Here is a 17,834-nt window from a genome sequence, read left to right as displayed (position 1 = left end):
GGCAATATTGGATATTCATACAAATTCCAACTTCTAAAGCCAATAGATATGACTGGATCTTTTCGAATGTATTTTATCATTTCCATTTTATTTTTATATTTTATTTGATAGGCTGACATATGGCACTTACCATTCGATTTTTGTAATTTTTAAATCGAATTGAACTTCCTCTAGAATTGCAACATCATTCCGGATAATGCACTGCAAAAACTGCGCCTTTGGATTATAGGCACTGTTCCATTGGATTCATGGAGCACTGCTCCGCTAAAGTTGTTCCTTTGATTTCTTGGTCCTGTACCTATATATTTGTTGAGCAGATTTCGGCGTTTCGGAGGCATGCGCAAACACAACTACATTATATTTTTTCTCTCTCTCTATTTGTACTTTTATATCTGTCATGTCATGATAATTACATCATAAATATTCATTTATAAATTATTATAAATATTCTATATATCTTTAGTTATTAAATTTATCGAATATTTAACATATATGCATTCATATATATGTTAATTGTTTAATAGTTACTGATATAGAGAGGTTATGTTATGTGTATGCGTTTCTCTATCTTAATTCGAGTGACGGCTCAGGCTGCTCAACGAATACAGTTGAACAGTACCTTTGAATTAACAGAGCAACTGGACTGATATCGGTGCTCCTTGAATATCATTGAGCAGCGCTCAATAAAATGTGCTCCATGAATCCAATGGAACAGTGCCTATAATCCAAAGGCGCAGTTTTTGCAGTGTGGGCATCCTTATTAGACCGTGATCGTATCATGATAATTTCATGCTTTGCATTGGCAATAATTTTTTGGTAGTCTTCAGCAAAGCCAAGTAGCATTTTTAATGGTATACATGTATCAAAATAACCAGCTTGATTTGTTAATTTATATTGACTGTCAGGATTCAGCCATCCAGCATTTTCATAATTCATTTGTGAGTTCAATGATAAATAATTTTGAATCGTTGTTGTAATACCAACATTTTTTGATTTATCAACTGAAACACCATTCAGTTCGTAACGTATTTCTTCAAACAAAAAACCCATTGCATTGTGAATCAGTTCAATGCCAGTTGCTGCATCCTTACTATCTTTTTTACACAATTTTCCGCTTATATGTATGTAGCTTTTTGCAGGTAAAACAAACAAGTCTTGATTTTGTATAGATATTCTAATTCCATCACTATTATTGAAGGTTGCTGATCCAAATGGCTGATGTGCATGTAGCTCGTAGTTGGTTATATCATCATTGAATTGGACTGGAGAATTGATATCCAACATATTTTCTTCAACCATTTCGATGTGTAAAACAATTAAAACAATTTATATTTATCCAATTGAAATTCCAAGTCCAGAATTTTTTACTCTGAGTCCAAGACTTTTAAGATAAATTATATTCTGTGGTGTTAGCCTTCTGATTGCTTGATTCAGACTGACTGGATCTCCACATGATGTGCTGCTTTTATATGCAAATCCTCGTTTTATAGAACGCGAATTAAATGCAATTTCCATTGCTATGCTTTCACATGTAGTGTTATTGTAATTGTCTCACCACGGAAATTAACTAGTCTATTGTTTTGATCAACTATTCTTAATTGAAGATGATCAATTGTCTTCACAGTAACTGGTAGATAGATTAAATTTGCTGGCACTTGTATTATTTTACTTATATATTTTTTTGATCACATAATGTGATCAAAAATACAGATGTGATTATAGATTAGAAATGATTATATTTTTTGATCACATTATGTGATTTATTTATTGATCACATTGATCACATAATGTGATCAAAAAATATAAAAGTGTTCAAAATTAAATGGTGATCAATAAATAAATCACATAATGTGATTTTAAAATAAAATTGATTATTTTGTTATGATTAGTGTAAGTGCTGTGTGTGTGAGTTTGCAGCTGCGCGTTCATTATGATTTAGCTACATCTTGCGTTCGAATTTCGAATTAATTAAAAAAACAAAAACAATTTAATCCATGGCGCGTAAACACACACGTGGATTCAGACGTCATAATGATAATAATTTTCGACGCCCGATTCTGATTGGTCAACTTGAAACGTTAATAACTCAGGCACAAAGCGTGGTAGACCCAAAATTTAAAAACATTTACCATTTAAAATTTCACGTACAATCTCGTAGTATATCTACTGTTCGCGACTTACGCTTCATCCTGTATAAAGATGTACATTCACAATATTCAACATTAAAATCGAAGTCACAAAAATGGAAGGTTCAACATTCTCAAACTTGGTAAGTAAAATATTATTAATATTCTCCTTAAACATTCCATATTGACTGTGTAATATTTCCTTATTGTACAATCAGCTTTCTACTTGATACTAATTGATGTTATCGTTCTACTTATAATTTTAATTTGTAATTTTAAACATTTCAGCTCGAGATTCACACTGATGCATTGAAACCAATTGTCAGCTTTAAATTACGCTGTCGAGAACGTGTGGAAGAGGGAAGAGCTTTTCCATTTTCAAAACGAGCAAGTCAGTTAAAGAGGTTATGCACAAATTCATTGCGGGAGTTGCAGGGCGCTTCTGACGTCACAGACAAAACTGAAATCTGGCTACACTGTAAAAAAATAAAGTTAAAAGCGCCTGCGCCCCGTATACAATATATGGGATTGCGGGTATGTGTGTGTGTTTAAACATGCCATACGTTGCCAAATCTAATTTTTGTAAAGTTTATAATTAATTTCTCATCAATTGACCGATCAACATATGAAAATTTTTCGCGCAATTAATAAAACTCGGTTTCTCGTATATGTGTGATTTTTTTCAAGACTTTTTCATCATTGTTTCTATCCGAAAAAAATGGTTGAAATCTCCATAAGAGCCAATGTTAAATATTATTTTCAATAATTAATTACAAAAAATTTAACCGATCAACATAAGAAAATAATTATACCGTTGTATTCAGAATGAAAAGATCTACTTGTGTACAAAATTTCAGAACATTCTCATTATATTTAAAAAAAAAAGAGTAATTTCTGCATAACCTCCTTAAGATTAATTGAGTATCACACTTGTGCAATTGCTGGATTAATTAGGTCATCGAGGGTCTATAAAAATTTTTGTATGTGTTTTTTGCTACTTTTATTATAAATATGTGAATGAAAAATAATTCTAATTACTTTGTTAAAGGTGGCTTCGAGCTTAAACGTGATCAATAAGATGAAATGAGGATTGATATACGTAAGTATTTGTCTATATACTTAATATAATTATTATTATTGTTATTATTATGAATATGTAGTAATATATGAATAATTTTGAATTTTATTTGTTATAGATCAATTAGCTAGGACTGACTGGAGGGATCAAGATGATAGAGCACTTGCAGAGCATGATGCTCCATACAACATTACATCAAATGGTAAATTTCATTTTATTTTTATTGAATAGATAGTTTATGATAATAATTTGTAATTTTAATTTTATTTATTCATCTTGTTTTACAGGAACTTTCCAAATCACAAAATCACCAATGCGTCGAGTATTAATTGAGGGTCTGGATGCAATAACACGTCGAGCGCTCGAGAGTCAAGAAAATGCTATGTTGCTGTGGGTGGAAATTAAAAAAAATTAAAATTGAAGAATTAAAAAAAAAAAATACAGTCGTCGATAAAATTAAAAAATACATGTTTTTCTCTAAATAAACTTTTTTATATGATAATTAGTTTACGAGATAAAAAATAAAAACGAAATTTTTTTTTTTGAAAAAAATACTTTTTTTTAATCATATAACTCGAGACAACTTCTTTAAAAAGTAATAAATCGACCTGAAATTTTGACTGTAGCTTCATTATACGCTACCGATTGCAACAGTATAATAAAAAAACTTATTCATTCATATTGTTTAATTTTTATTATATGATTATTTAATGTCGAGGAAAAATTCAATGTGTCTAACTTTGAATGAAAAAAGAGTCGGAGAAATTTAAAAATTGAGTAACTTGTCAGTGGCAATATTGTTGAGCAGTATATCAAGAAGTTTTTTACAAATTTTCAGATATTTTTTTTAATTATTTACTAAGTTATTAATTTAACAACAAATTGCGCGTATACTGTTTGTATTTATATGGATATACAAACGCGCGAACATACGCGTTCGCGAGAGAGGGGGCTGACGATCACGCATACATAGCCCTAACGGCAGCTCGCAATTTGTTGTTAAATTTAACCATAATAATTATTAAAATAATGCGAAGGTATGCTTTACTAACTGCACAACCGGCAATATTGCCACTGAACCTCGAGCACAAATTTCTCCGACCATTCAAAGTTGAACAAATTAATTTTCTCGACATGTCAATAAAAAAATAAACAATGAATAGGGCACCGTGCTGTCGGCCAACAATGGCAATTTCGGAGTCATTATGTCGAAATTAAAGGTATTTTTCAAAATATCATGTAAAGACATTTTGAAAAACGTATTTTGACTGTTTATTTTTTAATTTTAATTTTTCTTATTTTCCACCCACGGCAACATAACATTCTTGACTTCGACATCTGTATCAAACAATATGTAGTATCAATTAATGAACAAATACTTTTTAATTTCATGTATATTTATTATTATTTCATATGAATTTTCGTTTCATTGCAGAAATTACACCCCTACGTCATATTTGGGATGGCCATCTTGATGGTGTCATATCAGGCGAGGAAATGGAGAAAGATGAGGATGACAATGAAGAAATAATAGAAGTTGAAGATGAAGATGGTCATGCTGATGAAGGAATTGGTGATGAAATTATTGATGTATCAAAATAACAATTTTAGAATTCAAATAAAAATTATAAAATCATATTTATATTTGCCTATGCTTCATTTTTATATTTTAACACAATTCAATTTCCATAGCATTCCTTGATTATTCATTTATTTATTTATTTATTTATTTATTTATTTATTTATGTTTTTAAATTTAAGTAGTTAAAAATTTTATATTATATGTAAAATTTTGATTTTATAATATATATTGATTTATATTGATATTTAATAATATTTTAAATTTGAATATTCACTAGCATTCTAAAGATTTGTAAATAAATTTCTATTTGTTATTTCATAGAAATATTTTATAAATTGAGTAATGCATTGATCCTATGGCTGAATATATATGGAACCATTGAACATTACCTTCAGCAAAATGCATCAGGCTCTCGACTTTCACCCAGAGGGTCCGGATTCAAACCCCCGTCGGAACAAATAATGATTTTTTCGAAAAAAAAAAAAAAAAAACAAAATGGCGGCTCGATCAATTACGAAATTTATCAAGAGGCACGGCAGTGCCTCGCGTCAAGTATGAGAAAAGTGGGAGAAAGAGATTAACTACCGTGCCTATATATTATCTGCATAAAGCTAACCCTAACCCTCCAATTCCTCGGGAAATTATTTCAGAATATGATTGATCAGATAAAAATATTATGTCTTCTGATCATTTCATTAAATCAATATCAAACTTTTTATTAAAAAAAAAATCAGATTTTTCAGTTGTATACTTTTTTTTTAAACTTTAAAATCAGTTTCAGAAATTGCGTTTTTTTTTTGATATTTCCTTAAAAACTCAGGGCACTCTGACAGACATTAAAAACCAAAATTAAATCAAAGCATTATGGCTTCCAAGTCCAGAGCAATTCACCAACCTTATAAAATAAAATTGAGCAATAATAGTAGAATGGTGTGAGAGAACCTTTATTTATATCAGTACAGTACAGTATTCATATCGCAGCGATGGTGTGCGCGCCATATGAAGTTGGGATATGGGCGCGAATCCTGCTCATCAGGTGTGCTAATGTACTTACATACAACATACACATGCTTGCTGATAAACGTAACCTTTTGTTTATACATCCTTTTGTCTTTATCGTGCCTTTGTTTCTTGTGCCTTTTGGAATATATTATTTAATTGATGTGAAAAATATTCCGTCTTCTGATCATCTTATAAATTAATTGAAACTTTTTAATAAAAATAAAAACAGATTTTTAAGATGTATACTTTTTTTTTAAACTTCAAAATCATTTTCAGAAATTGCGTTTTTCTTGAAAATTATTTAAAACCTTACTGCACTCTGACAAATATTATAAAACCAAATCAGATCAAAGCAATATGGTTTCCAAGTCCAGAGCAATTTAACAACATTATAAAAATAAAATTTTGCAAGGTTATAGTAGATGGTGTAGGAAACCTTTATATTTACTTCAGTATCCAATATCGCATCGATGGCGCAAATTAAATAATGTTACTTTAAGCTATGTTCCTAAGTCACATGTTATTGTTTATTTTTCTTTCCATCAAATTTAATGAGTTTTTTTTTTTACATCATATGTAAACAAAAATATGAAATATTTTTATTTACGAAAGGATTTATTTTCGAATATCTAAATCAGCTGCCAGAAGCATCGGTCTATAGAACTGCAAATCCGTGGTATCTCTCCGTGACTGCAGAACAAGCTTGACACCACCAAGATTGTTCTAAAATCACGGATTCGCGATAAATTTAGTAAATTTAGTTACTTTTTGGTGATTTTTATAGCCGCCATGTTTACAAGCAGAAGTTTTAGCTTGTCATGAGTTCGCACCCTAAAATTGATGTCAAGTATTGGTTATTTGATTGTAGAAAACCTTTAATTTTCGAAAAAAAAAACTGTTTTTGAAATAATTCCATGTTAAATAAAGTGTATTTTATATTTTGTTATTTTTGGCTTATTAATATTATTTTATTATTGTTTTATCAACTATCGATATTTTATATATTTTTTCATTGTTGTCAAGTGTATTAAATTTTAGAGCCGTGTGTTCTCACGCATGTTTTTGCTGCAATGCTTTATGCTTTATGAATGAGTGCCCTCACCGGTAAGTTTTCTCGCTCACTGACGAATCGAGTCTCCACTCGGTCTCTACGACTTCACAGCTCTATGGTGTTATTCATTTTTCATTAGCAATGTACAATTGTAGCTACGAACAAAAGTATTTAGAAAAATGTGAATCGTGTTCATATGTAACATTATTGATCAATCACTATCATTGTGGCACGAAGGGGTTGATACATGTGTCGATTGTTTAAGATCAACGAAAATTCTAAGAAAGATTGAAGTCCTCAAAATTAATGATATCATTGTTTTAAGTCTACTCTACATCAATAAATTTAAATGGTCAAGTAAAAATGATAATTGCTTAATCAAAGGAATACCCACTTCTAAAATTGCCATTTGTGGTTGTAGCAAGAAGACTAGAAAGAAAGAGAGTCAACTCCGTACATAAGAAATGGGACAAAATATGTTCTGTACCTCGAGCTTTTCAAATTTGCTAATTTGGCGCTGGTTGGGTTCTACGTATAAAGTTAGTTATTTTGTAAGTTATTTCCGCAAGAATACAAGCTGGACAAAATCCGATAATTTGTTCGTTGCTAGCAAAAACTGGCGAAGTAATGCGAAAAATGCTTAGATATTTTTTTTTAGAACGAACAAAAATTAATACGGATGGTACCAAGTAATTTTATATACTTTTTAATATTATGGTTTTTTCTATCAAATGATTGAAGGACTTTACAAAAAGATGTGATATCTAAACAAAAAAGAAACACAGTTTTTCTTACAAAAAGGAGCGTCAAGTATTCGAAATCCCCACTAATTATGTGATTATAGTAATTTTATTTTATATTGATATTTATTAATTTTTTAGATACAAAAAGATATAATACCAAAATAAGTCAAGAAGGGAATATTTAACGCATATAATTAAGTCTTAATCTTTGACACAATTTTATACTTGACCCCGCCCGGTTCTTCCCAAATAAAATTTAAAGACTTTCACACCAATGCAGATCTACTGAAATTTAGTAGTCGTTCACTTTCAACATAAATGTATGCGCAGTCACAACCTCGCGACTTTATTATAGTAGTTTCATATACAAGAGACAAGAATAGAGCGTGACAAGTGTGATTTTTTGAAAATCTATGAAAAGTATTTGAATTATATTAAATTAATGTCTTAGAGCTCAAACGCACGACAAGCTAACTTTTGCTTGTAAACATGGCTGACGTAATTCTGAGTGATCTAAGCATGCGCAACACGTAAAATTACTAGAAAAACCACGATGGCTGGGGACATATTACTAGTTTTATGGGAATTAGGACGGCCATGTTTACAAGTTCGACACAACCCAACTTGTTGCGCGTGCTCAGTGCGCTTTACAAGCAAACGTTAGCTTGTCGTGAGTTTAAGCCCTAACATGTTACACATGCTAGTGCGCTTTACAAGCGAAACTAGGCTTATCGTGAGTTTAAACCCTTAGCTTATTAGCATTGTAACTGAATTCAACTAGATTTTTTGGTGATATCTGGAAAAATTGCAGAGTGGACACCACCTTTTACACTGTAAAATATATATTCGGCGCTCGTGTCATATTGTGTCATACGCATTCATTATTGAATTGTTGATTGACGAAAAAAGTATATATATATATGTATAGATATATATATATGGCTAGATCCACGTGAATTTTAAGTCGAAAAATTGAATTCCTTTGGAATATTTTTTTTATTGTTCTCGAGCAAAAAATATAGAATAGTTATTTTTTTTTTTTTTTTTTTTCAAAAAATTTTGACTTGTGATTTTTTTTAGTTTTGATTTTTAAGGATTTTTTAAGAATGTACCAGCTTTTGCATGCTTTTTATTCAAAAACTATTGACTGAATCAAAAAAATTATAGAAACAAAAAAGTTTCACTTTTACTTATAGTTTACAAAAAAAAACTTTGAAAAATTGTTTAAACAATTTTTCCACTATTAATTGTTAAATAAACAATTGAAATCGATTTTTCTCAAACTTGGACCCATTTGTTTTTTTTTTTTTTTATCAATAAATAATCCTTAAAGTATAAGAAATTTTTGAGCAAATTATAGGTTTAGCATTTTCATAACTTTTTGAGATACGAATAAATAAAGAGTGAAAAACACGTTCCTGTGTGCCGCTAGACTATATGTATATAGATATACACTTCCATGAGAGACAGCGAAAAACCACAAGTCAAAATTTTTTGGAAAAAAAAAAAAAAATATCTATTCTATATTTTTCGCTCGAGAACAATAAAAAAAATATTCCAAGTAAATTCAATTTTTCGACTTAAAATTCACGTGGATCTAGCCATATATATATATTTTTTAAACATGCCGGCAAGTTAACAAGATTCTACGCTGCCAGTCCTAAGCCTAGATAAAATGTGAAGGGTATATATATATATTATACATATATATATACACTGAGAGAAATTTTAACTAAGAATTACAAAAGTAATAGAAAAAATTACAAAATAAATAGTAAAAACTGCGTTCCCCCGTCATTTATAAGAATTATTCGTATATTGATAGATAATTTTTACAATAAAATTATGTAAAAAATCTGGCCATTGACTATATACACTACTAAGCCATAAAATTTACACAATTTTATTGTAATTTCTGTTTAAAAAAATGACTAAATTCACGACACTCACAAGTAAATTCTAGCAGACTGAGAATTTACCCACTACCGGTTTTAGAATTTACTAAATTTTATTACAAATTTTATTTAAAAGTTGGACATTTTTTGTGTTAAGTTGGGCAGTTTGTGCTAAATTCACGGAGAATAGCAATCAATTCCCGGCAACATTTTTTCTTTTCTGTTTACACGCTCAAAACTCGAAAACTAATTGTTAAATAGAAAAAAGTTATTCTTGATAAATTGTTTAGAAATAAATAACCAACAATAAACCTCGCTTAACCCCATACCTAGCTTCAACAGATAAGGCTGTAGAAATGCTTGAAATTACATGACAGTTCAATCATTTGTTCAATCGGTCGGCCATCTTTGTGTTATTTCGTCCCACAAACAGAATTTTTACAAAGCTATATAGTAAAAAATATTTAAGTCTATGCTAACTTTTATATGTCTACATGATAATTTTTATTATATATATAAGAATATTTATTAAATTGTGCAGTATTTTTTATTCAACCATATAATAATTTTTATTCTATTTACAAAACATGTATGTCTTTATTTTAATTAACTCATAACTCGTTATCTAAGAGATTAATCAAAAAAAGTAATTCTTTATAAATTGTTTAGAATTGAATTTTCAATAACAAACTTCACTCAACCCCATGTCCATCTGCAATAGATAACGATGTATAGAGGCTTGAAGTAACCCAACAATTTTTTGACATTTTACACATTTTACATAATTTTATTGTAGAATTCCATCTCTCGCGGCCAGTCCCAGAAATAAAACAAAAATTACAAAGCAGTATAGTAATTTTTATTCAACCGTGATTTTAATTTTTAGTTAATATTTCTCTCAGTGTATGTATATATATATAATAATGGATAATTGGAAAATACCATTAACTCTGTTGTCGAGACGTGTCTAGGCTTTGAATTTTATTTGGGAAGAACCGGGCGGGGTCAAGTATAAAATTTTGTCAAAGATTAAGACTTAATTGTATGCGTTAAATATTTCCTTCTTGACTTATTTTGGTATTATATCTTTTTGTATCTAAAAAATTAATAAATATCAATATAAAATAAAATTACTATAATCACGCTTTGGTACACTACTACCAAGGACAAGCGGTAGTTAGAATTTATGTAGTCCAAAAAATTTCGCTACTTCTTTTCCTTGGTATTTCATGAAGAATAACTATTTATCAAATATTAAATAATAATAAATGGATAAATTAATCAATTTAAGAATAGATTAATAAATTAATTATCATATTAAATTAAATAAGTTATTCAAAATACTATAAAAGATCTCTCAATGAGAACCCCTTGTCTCCCTAACTTACTTTCAGAATTTTGTCAGGGCTCCCTCTGGATCGACGTCAAATCGAGCGTTTCTTGATCCAAGCTCGATTTCCGACGCCTGCCTGAGCTACTTCAGCGTAACGTTTCGACGTCCAACCAACATACTTACGGACGTCGGATCGATCTTCGAGCTTGAAATCCGACTCCGAATCGACGTCGAACGGATAATCAATGTCTACCCGGGCAATCAATCAATCAATTAATCGGACGTAGGTAAATTCAGATTGAACCTCCTGGGGACCCCCCGTGGCGAGGGTCACGGTTTATGCCATTCTACGGCTCTTCGGTAGATTCAGTTTTAGCTCTCTCGTTTTGGCTAGTTTCGCCGAGTCAAATAAAAGTAAAATAAGGGACTTAGAATTTTTTTAAAATTTTTTTTCTAATTTTTCTTTAAGTTTGATTCTTATATTTTCTTATAATTAATTTTAGATATTTTTCTTATTCACAATTTACCCAAGAATTTGGATAGTAAAATGAGCTAGAAATTGATTTTTGGCTACAATTACAGCTATAAGTAAAAAATCTAGCTAAGTAGAAAATTAAGCTGGTAAAATTATGTAGATATTGTGGGTTTGGCTCTAATTAAAGCTAAGTAAAAGATGTAGCTAAGTAAAAAATCTAGCTAAGAAAAAGATGCAACTGAAGGAGAAATTGAGCTAGTAAAATTATGTAGATATTTTGAGTTTGGCTCTAATTAAAGCTAAGTTAAAGATGTAGCTAAGCAAAAAATCTAGCTAAGAAAAAGATGTAGCTAAAGAAAAAATTAAGCTGGTAAAATTTTGTAGATATTGTGTGTTTGGCTGTAATTAAAGCTACACTGAGAGAAATATTAACTAAAAATTAAAATCACGGTTGAATAAAAATTACTATACTGCTTTGTAATTTTTGTTTTATTTCTGGGACTGGCCGCGAGAGATGGAATTCTACAATAAAATTATGTAAAATGCGTAAAATACCATGTTTTACGATCTCTATGGGCTGGTTTTGTAGTCCATAGTTAACCTGAATTGGTATAATTCCACGTTTCTCTTTTCTATCCCATACTACACCATGTTAACTTAACTATGGATTGCAAAACCGGCCCTATTTTCTTGGCTATGGTAGTATGTGTCTATATCCCCACTAAAAGCTTGCCACTATAGTGAATAGGTTTGAACACGGGAGCACTAAATATCTTTTTCAAAACAATACGCAGATGCGCATCTTCTCAGTCTCAAACATTATTCAACAATGTAACTTACCCTTAACTTCAATTCCTATCAATGTTCTACTAAAAAAAGAAAATTGACACCCCACTTGCCGTTTGTCCCACGATACTACCGTATGCACCCGGCATTCAGGTAGAAAAGTCTCGGAATGAGGACCCCGGTCTATCGCAAGTGAAGGCTTCATTCAAAAATTCAGCAAATAACCGATATTTCTAATGATCTTAACTATTGGGCTACTGGATGATGAGATTTTTTTTCAACTTCAATTTTTTGTATTTTTTACCTCGAGTGACATTGCATTTTCTCGAGGTTAACGCACACAACGGGTTACGATATCCAGACCCTTTTGTTATCATTCAATTTGTCTTTATTTTCTGTTGAATGAGAATTGAGTTCGAAAAATCATTGAGAAGGTTGTGTACCAGTCCTATGTTATTTCAAAATATGATAAGAATGTTCTAAAAATTTTCACCATGTTAGATTTTTTATTTCTAAATACGATGGTATATATAATTTTATGCCATTATAAATATGTATATAGAATATAGATACTAAGCATAAATTCTTACTGAAAAAAAAGATATTAGTACATGGATCTTTATTTTAAATAAATATCATACCTTAAATTGATGTCAGTGTAGAATGAACTGCTATAGTCTCCTGATTCGTTGAGTTCCTTTTGTTTGTGTTCATTCATTAATTTTTTATTTTTTATTCCAAGTGGTCGATTATGTGTAGCGTACCGTATACTAGTTTGTAAGTTTTGAAATGCTGGAAAAGTTAAAATTACATTATAATATTGCCGTATCGAGTATAATTTTGACAATTCTGTACCTTTTGATTTCATACTTTTAAATGTCTTCGTCTCCTTCTTGTTAATCCGTTCTGATCTTCCAAGCTTAGTGGCTATTGTCATCTTGTGAAAAGTTCTGAATTCTGAGTCTGCATGAGAAATCACCATGTCTTCTGAAAACTGGTCTAGAAACAGATGAGTGATTTGAAAATATAATTATCCGATACTAATGAGAATTTAAGTTTTTCATCACGTATATGTATGAAAAACTGTATGTTGTTCAAGCTTTGCGGTGAAAATACATTCGATAAGTGTAGATGAACAGAAAAAACTCCTGAAAACACTAAATTTATATAGGAATAAAACTGTTGTACTTATTTATAAATTGAGGGTCTGGATGCAATAACACGTTGAGCGCTCGAAGACAAGAAAACGCGACGTTGTTTTGGTGGAAAATTAAAATTGGAAAATAAAAAAAAAAAAAAAGACAGTCATCTATAAAATTAAAAAATATACATTTTCTTTCAAATAAATTTTTTTTTATAATGATTAGTTCTTGCGATAGTAAATAAAAACAAATTTGTTTTTTTTTAAAAAATACTTTTTTTTAAACATATAACTTGTGACAACTTCTTCAAAAATTGATAAATCGACTTGAAAATTTGACTGTAACTTCATTATAGGCTAGCGATGGCAGCAGTGATATTAAAGAACTTATTTATTTATATCTTTTAATATTTTTTATTTATTGTATTATGCCAACGAAAAATTCAATTTGTCTAACTTCAAATGAAAAAAGAGTCGGAGAAATTTCGAAATCGATTAACTTGTCAGTGGCAATATTGTTGAGCAGTACATCAAGATATTTCATACAAATTTTCAGATATTTTCATTAATTATTCACTGAGTTATTACACGGAGAAAAATTTACATTTTTTTTTAATATAATACCATAGCAATTTTTGCGTTGTGTTACAGTAAGCTGGAACCATAAGAGCATCATATTAAATTTTGAGACAGGCCATAGCAATTTTCATTGAAAAACGCCACTTATTGGCCGTACGACCTTTCGCGATGTACCATAGTAATTCTTGCGATGGGCAAACGCAAAATTTATTATGTTTATAAACGCTCGTAAAAAAATATTGTAAAAAAACATTTCAAGCCTAGGATTTGAACCACATATCATCGGGATACAAATCCTACGAGTTATCCGCTGCGCCACAACAACGTATCTGTAAGGGAAATATTATTTGTTTTACATTAACAATTTAAAAATAAGCAAAGTCACGCCTGCGCAGTCGACTAAAAAGTGGGGGCAGTTTACATTTCTGAGTCCTTCATCAATTTTGCTATGGCCCATTGTAATTTTAAATATGTTGCTTTGTATTTGTTAGTGACACCTACAGGAAATCCAAGAAAGTTATTAAAATTACTATGGTACATTGTAAATTTTCAGAGGATCATTTTAATCTTGTCCATAACAACAAAGTAAAATTTAGAAATAAACAAAGCAAAAAAAGAAAAAAATATTTTTTGCTATGGTGCAATGTAATTTTTAGACTGGATTATTTTAAATTTTAAATTTGGTTTCTGTAAAAATTTCTTTATGCGTTGTAATTTTTTCATCGGGGAATAGCAAAAAAAAAACATGACAAAATCGCTATGGTACATTTTAATTTTTCAAGACTACAATTGTTTTTTTTCGTTGAAATGACAGTAAATTTTTTAATAATCATAATATGGTTCTATGGTAATGTGGCACCATAGTAATATTGAGTGAAAATTTTTCTCCGTGTAATTTAACAACAAATAGCGCGTATACCGTTGGTATTTATATGGATATACGAACCCCTGAACGTAGGCATTTACGAGAGAGGGGGCTGACAATTACGCATATATAGCCTCAACAGTGGCTCTCAATAAATAATAATACAATAAATAAGAAAAATTTAACAATATAAATAAATAAGTTCTTTAATATCACTGCTGCCATCGCTAGCCTATAATAAAGTTACGGTCAAATTTTCAAGTCGATTTATTAATTTTTAAAGAAGTTGAGGGTCCGCAGTCTAATTCACAGGGCATTACAATTTAGGGCTTTTTTTCACCACTCACGGCGATTGTGAAGCTTTTGTATGTAAAATCTATAAAAAAAAAATTTTTACAAGCGCCATTAGCGGCAAAAAAAAGTCCTAAATTGTAAAAAATTTGCCCTGTGAATTGGACTGCCGGATGCAATAACCGGCCGCACGCTCGGAGCCTATGAAATCGCGACGTTGCTAAGATGAAAATTGGAGAAAATTTTATTTGATTTAAAAAAAAAAAAAAAATATACTCATATTCGGAATAAAAATACCTACATTTTCTTTCAGATAACTTTTTTTATATTATTATTATTTAACAAATTAAAAAATAAAAAACAAAAAAAAAATTAACAAAAAATACTTTTTTTTTCAAGTTCAACTCGTGATATCTTTTTTATTTATCGACAAAATAACTTGAAATTATAAACATACCTTTTTTATAGTCAAGCGATTGTGAATGTAAAAAATCAAAAAATTATTTATCTTTATTATTTAGTTTTTTTTATTTCTTCCTAGGTAGGAATTCTCGGGCTTGGCGACCGTGTCAGGCTTGTGCAAGGGCTGTGTATCAAGCCTTGGTAGCCAAGGCTTGTCTCAGGCCTGGGCCCGTTGATTTTACCCGGCTTTACACGAGCCTTGGTAACTGAGTCTTGTGTCAAGCCTGTATTTTTTGTTTTTACCCGGTGTCACACGAGCCTCAGTAGCACAGGCTTGATACAAGCTTGTCCCCGTTGATTTTACCCGGTCTCACACGGGCCTTGGTAACTCAGTCTTGTGTCAAGCCTGTATTTTTCGATTTTACCCGGCCTCACACGAGCCTTGGTAACTCAGTCTTGTGTCAAGTCTGTATTTTTTTATTTTACCCGGTCTCACACAAGCTTTGGTAACTCAGTCTTCTGTCAAGCCTGTATTTTTTGCTTTTACCCGGCCTCACACGAGCCTTGGCTGCACAGGCTTGAAACAAGCTTGTCCCCGTTGATTTTACCCGGTCTCACACGGGCCTTGGTAACTCAGTCTTGTGTTTTTTGATTTTACCCGGTCTTACACGAGCCTTGAAACACAGCCTTGTGTCAAGCTGGTGCCCATCGTTTCACCAAGCCTCACACGAGACTTGACTTGTGCATATATTTAATAAAAAAAAAATAGTAATTAGTTCAACGAGAGAATTTCCGATATATTATCAAAATGTGATTTTTTATAAAATCTCAGTGTAACCCCGAGTCGGCGGAATTTGTTGCCACCACTTAGTTTCTGTAATGGTCCAACGACATAATCTCGGGGTAACCCCTTAGAATAGTTCAGCTCAGTTGGGTCTTGTGAACAATGACATTTTATCAGTGGAGCACTGAAAAAATCTCGGGGTTACCATTAAAGAAATAAAAAAAAAATTATTTTTAGAATTTAAGGTTGAATGTAAATAGAATTTCCCACTATACGATTTTTGATTTTTTGATTTCATATTAAAGCTAGAATAATTATCTATCTTGCTGATTTTTTTAGGAATTTTCGTGAGTTGTTTTTTTTAGATAATTGATGTCAAAGTTGACAACTTTAACACGTAGGTATAGGGACTGAACACATATTTTCTCCTGTAGCTCAAAAAGTTTCTATACGATTTTCCTTAATTTACTATCAGCTTGTAGTTTATGATAATACGGATTTTTTAAGCCCTTAACGATCAATTTCGTCTGTTAATTTTAAAAGATATTCAATTATCAGAATCAAAATTTTCTATCATTAGCCGTCATTGTCTCTCTTTTATTCGTCGTGCTGTCTCATGTTTCTTGGCTATGGTAGTATGTGTGTGTCTATCCAGATAGACTACATACACACATACTACCAAGAGCCTGTCAGTATAGTGAATATATTTTGGACAGCGGGGCACTGAAAATATTTTTTATAACCGTGTGTAGATGCGCACCCTCTCGGGCCCAAACTTCGTCCACCGATGCAATTTACATTCAACCTTAATAAATTGTGACAACATATATACATATATATTTTTTTTTTTTTTTTTGTATCTCGATGTCCTGACCTTAAATCGAACTTACGTCTACCTAAACCTATATAAACCTATCTTCTAAATGCCAGTGTCTTATCCCCTAAGCCATCGCGCGCTAACGTGCAAGCAACGAAAACTTTATCTTTATTAAAAATGACTTTCAATCAATGGAGAATAACAAACTTTTTCAACGATAAGTAGAATAGTTAAAGATGAATATACAAAAATAAAAATTAAAAATATTGAATAATGAAATTTATTACATTAATAAATAGATTTTAATTAACATGTTATAGCGAATAGCTAATTGAAGATTAAGATGAAATATTCAAATTGATTTTAATGAATTTATATAAAAGAAATTTATACTTTTTTTGACTTTCTTTAGCTTCGTCTTGTCAATGTAATTTTTATTTCTTCAATGGATTATATACATGTAATTTTATTTTTGAAAAATCAAAATGTCCAAGGAAAAGCAGTAGCTAAGGAAAAAATGTAGCTAAGGAATTGAGGTTGCCAAAGAATTATGTTTTAAAGAAATAATGTTGCTTAAAATATAATTCTTTGGCAACCTCAATTTCTTAGCTACTACTTTTCCTTGGACATTTGTATTTATCAAATAATATGTTGGCAACTGTAATTCTTTAGCTCTATTTTTTCCTTAGCTGCTGCTTTTCCTTGGACATTTTGATTTTTCAATATTAAAGATAATATTGTTGTAATAAGTAAAGCCAGGTATTATTATGTATAATACATTTGATATTTTTAGGTAAAAATATTTGTTTTTTTACATGTATCTATTGCTGTTACATACATTGATAGATAAAATATCAATAGTGTATAATATACGTAACGTATTC

The 17,834-nt window shown here is 30.4% G+C and overlaps 1 protein-coding gene across 5 annotated transcripts in view; it reads right to left on the bottom strand.

The window, feature by feature from the left end:
• Positions 1-17,834, bottom strand: part of LOC122849214 (tolloid-like protein 1) — a 250,085-nt gene that overhangs the window by 218,352 nt on the left and 13,899 nt on the right. For all 5 annotated transcript variants that reach the window (XM_044147866.1, XM_044147871.1, XM_044147867.1 and 2 more), the window contains 2 exons: positions 12,927-13,070; positions 12,713-12,863 (listed from right to left, as the gene is read on the bottom strand). In XM_044147866.1, coding sequence (XP_044003801.1) covers positions 12,713-12,863; positions 12,927-13,070 — 295 coding nt within the window. The remainder of the gene's footprint in view (positions 1-12,712; positions 12,864-12,926; positions 13,071-17,834) is intronic.

Source organism: Aphidius gifuensis, linkage group LG2 (assembly GCF_014905175.1).
Source record: "Aphidius gifuensis isolate YNYX2018 linkage group LG2, ASM1490517v1, whole genome shotgun sequence".
NCBI lineage: Eukaryota > Metazoa > Arthropoda > Insecta > Hymenoptera > Braconidae > Aphidius > Aphidius gifuensis.
This window is presented reverse-complemented; position numbering and strand designations above follow the sequence as displayed.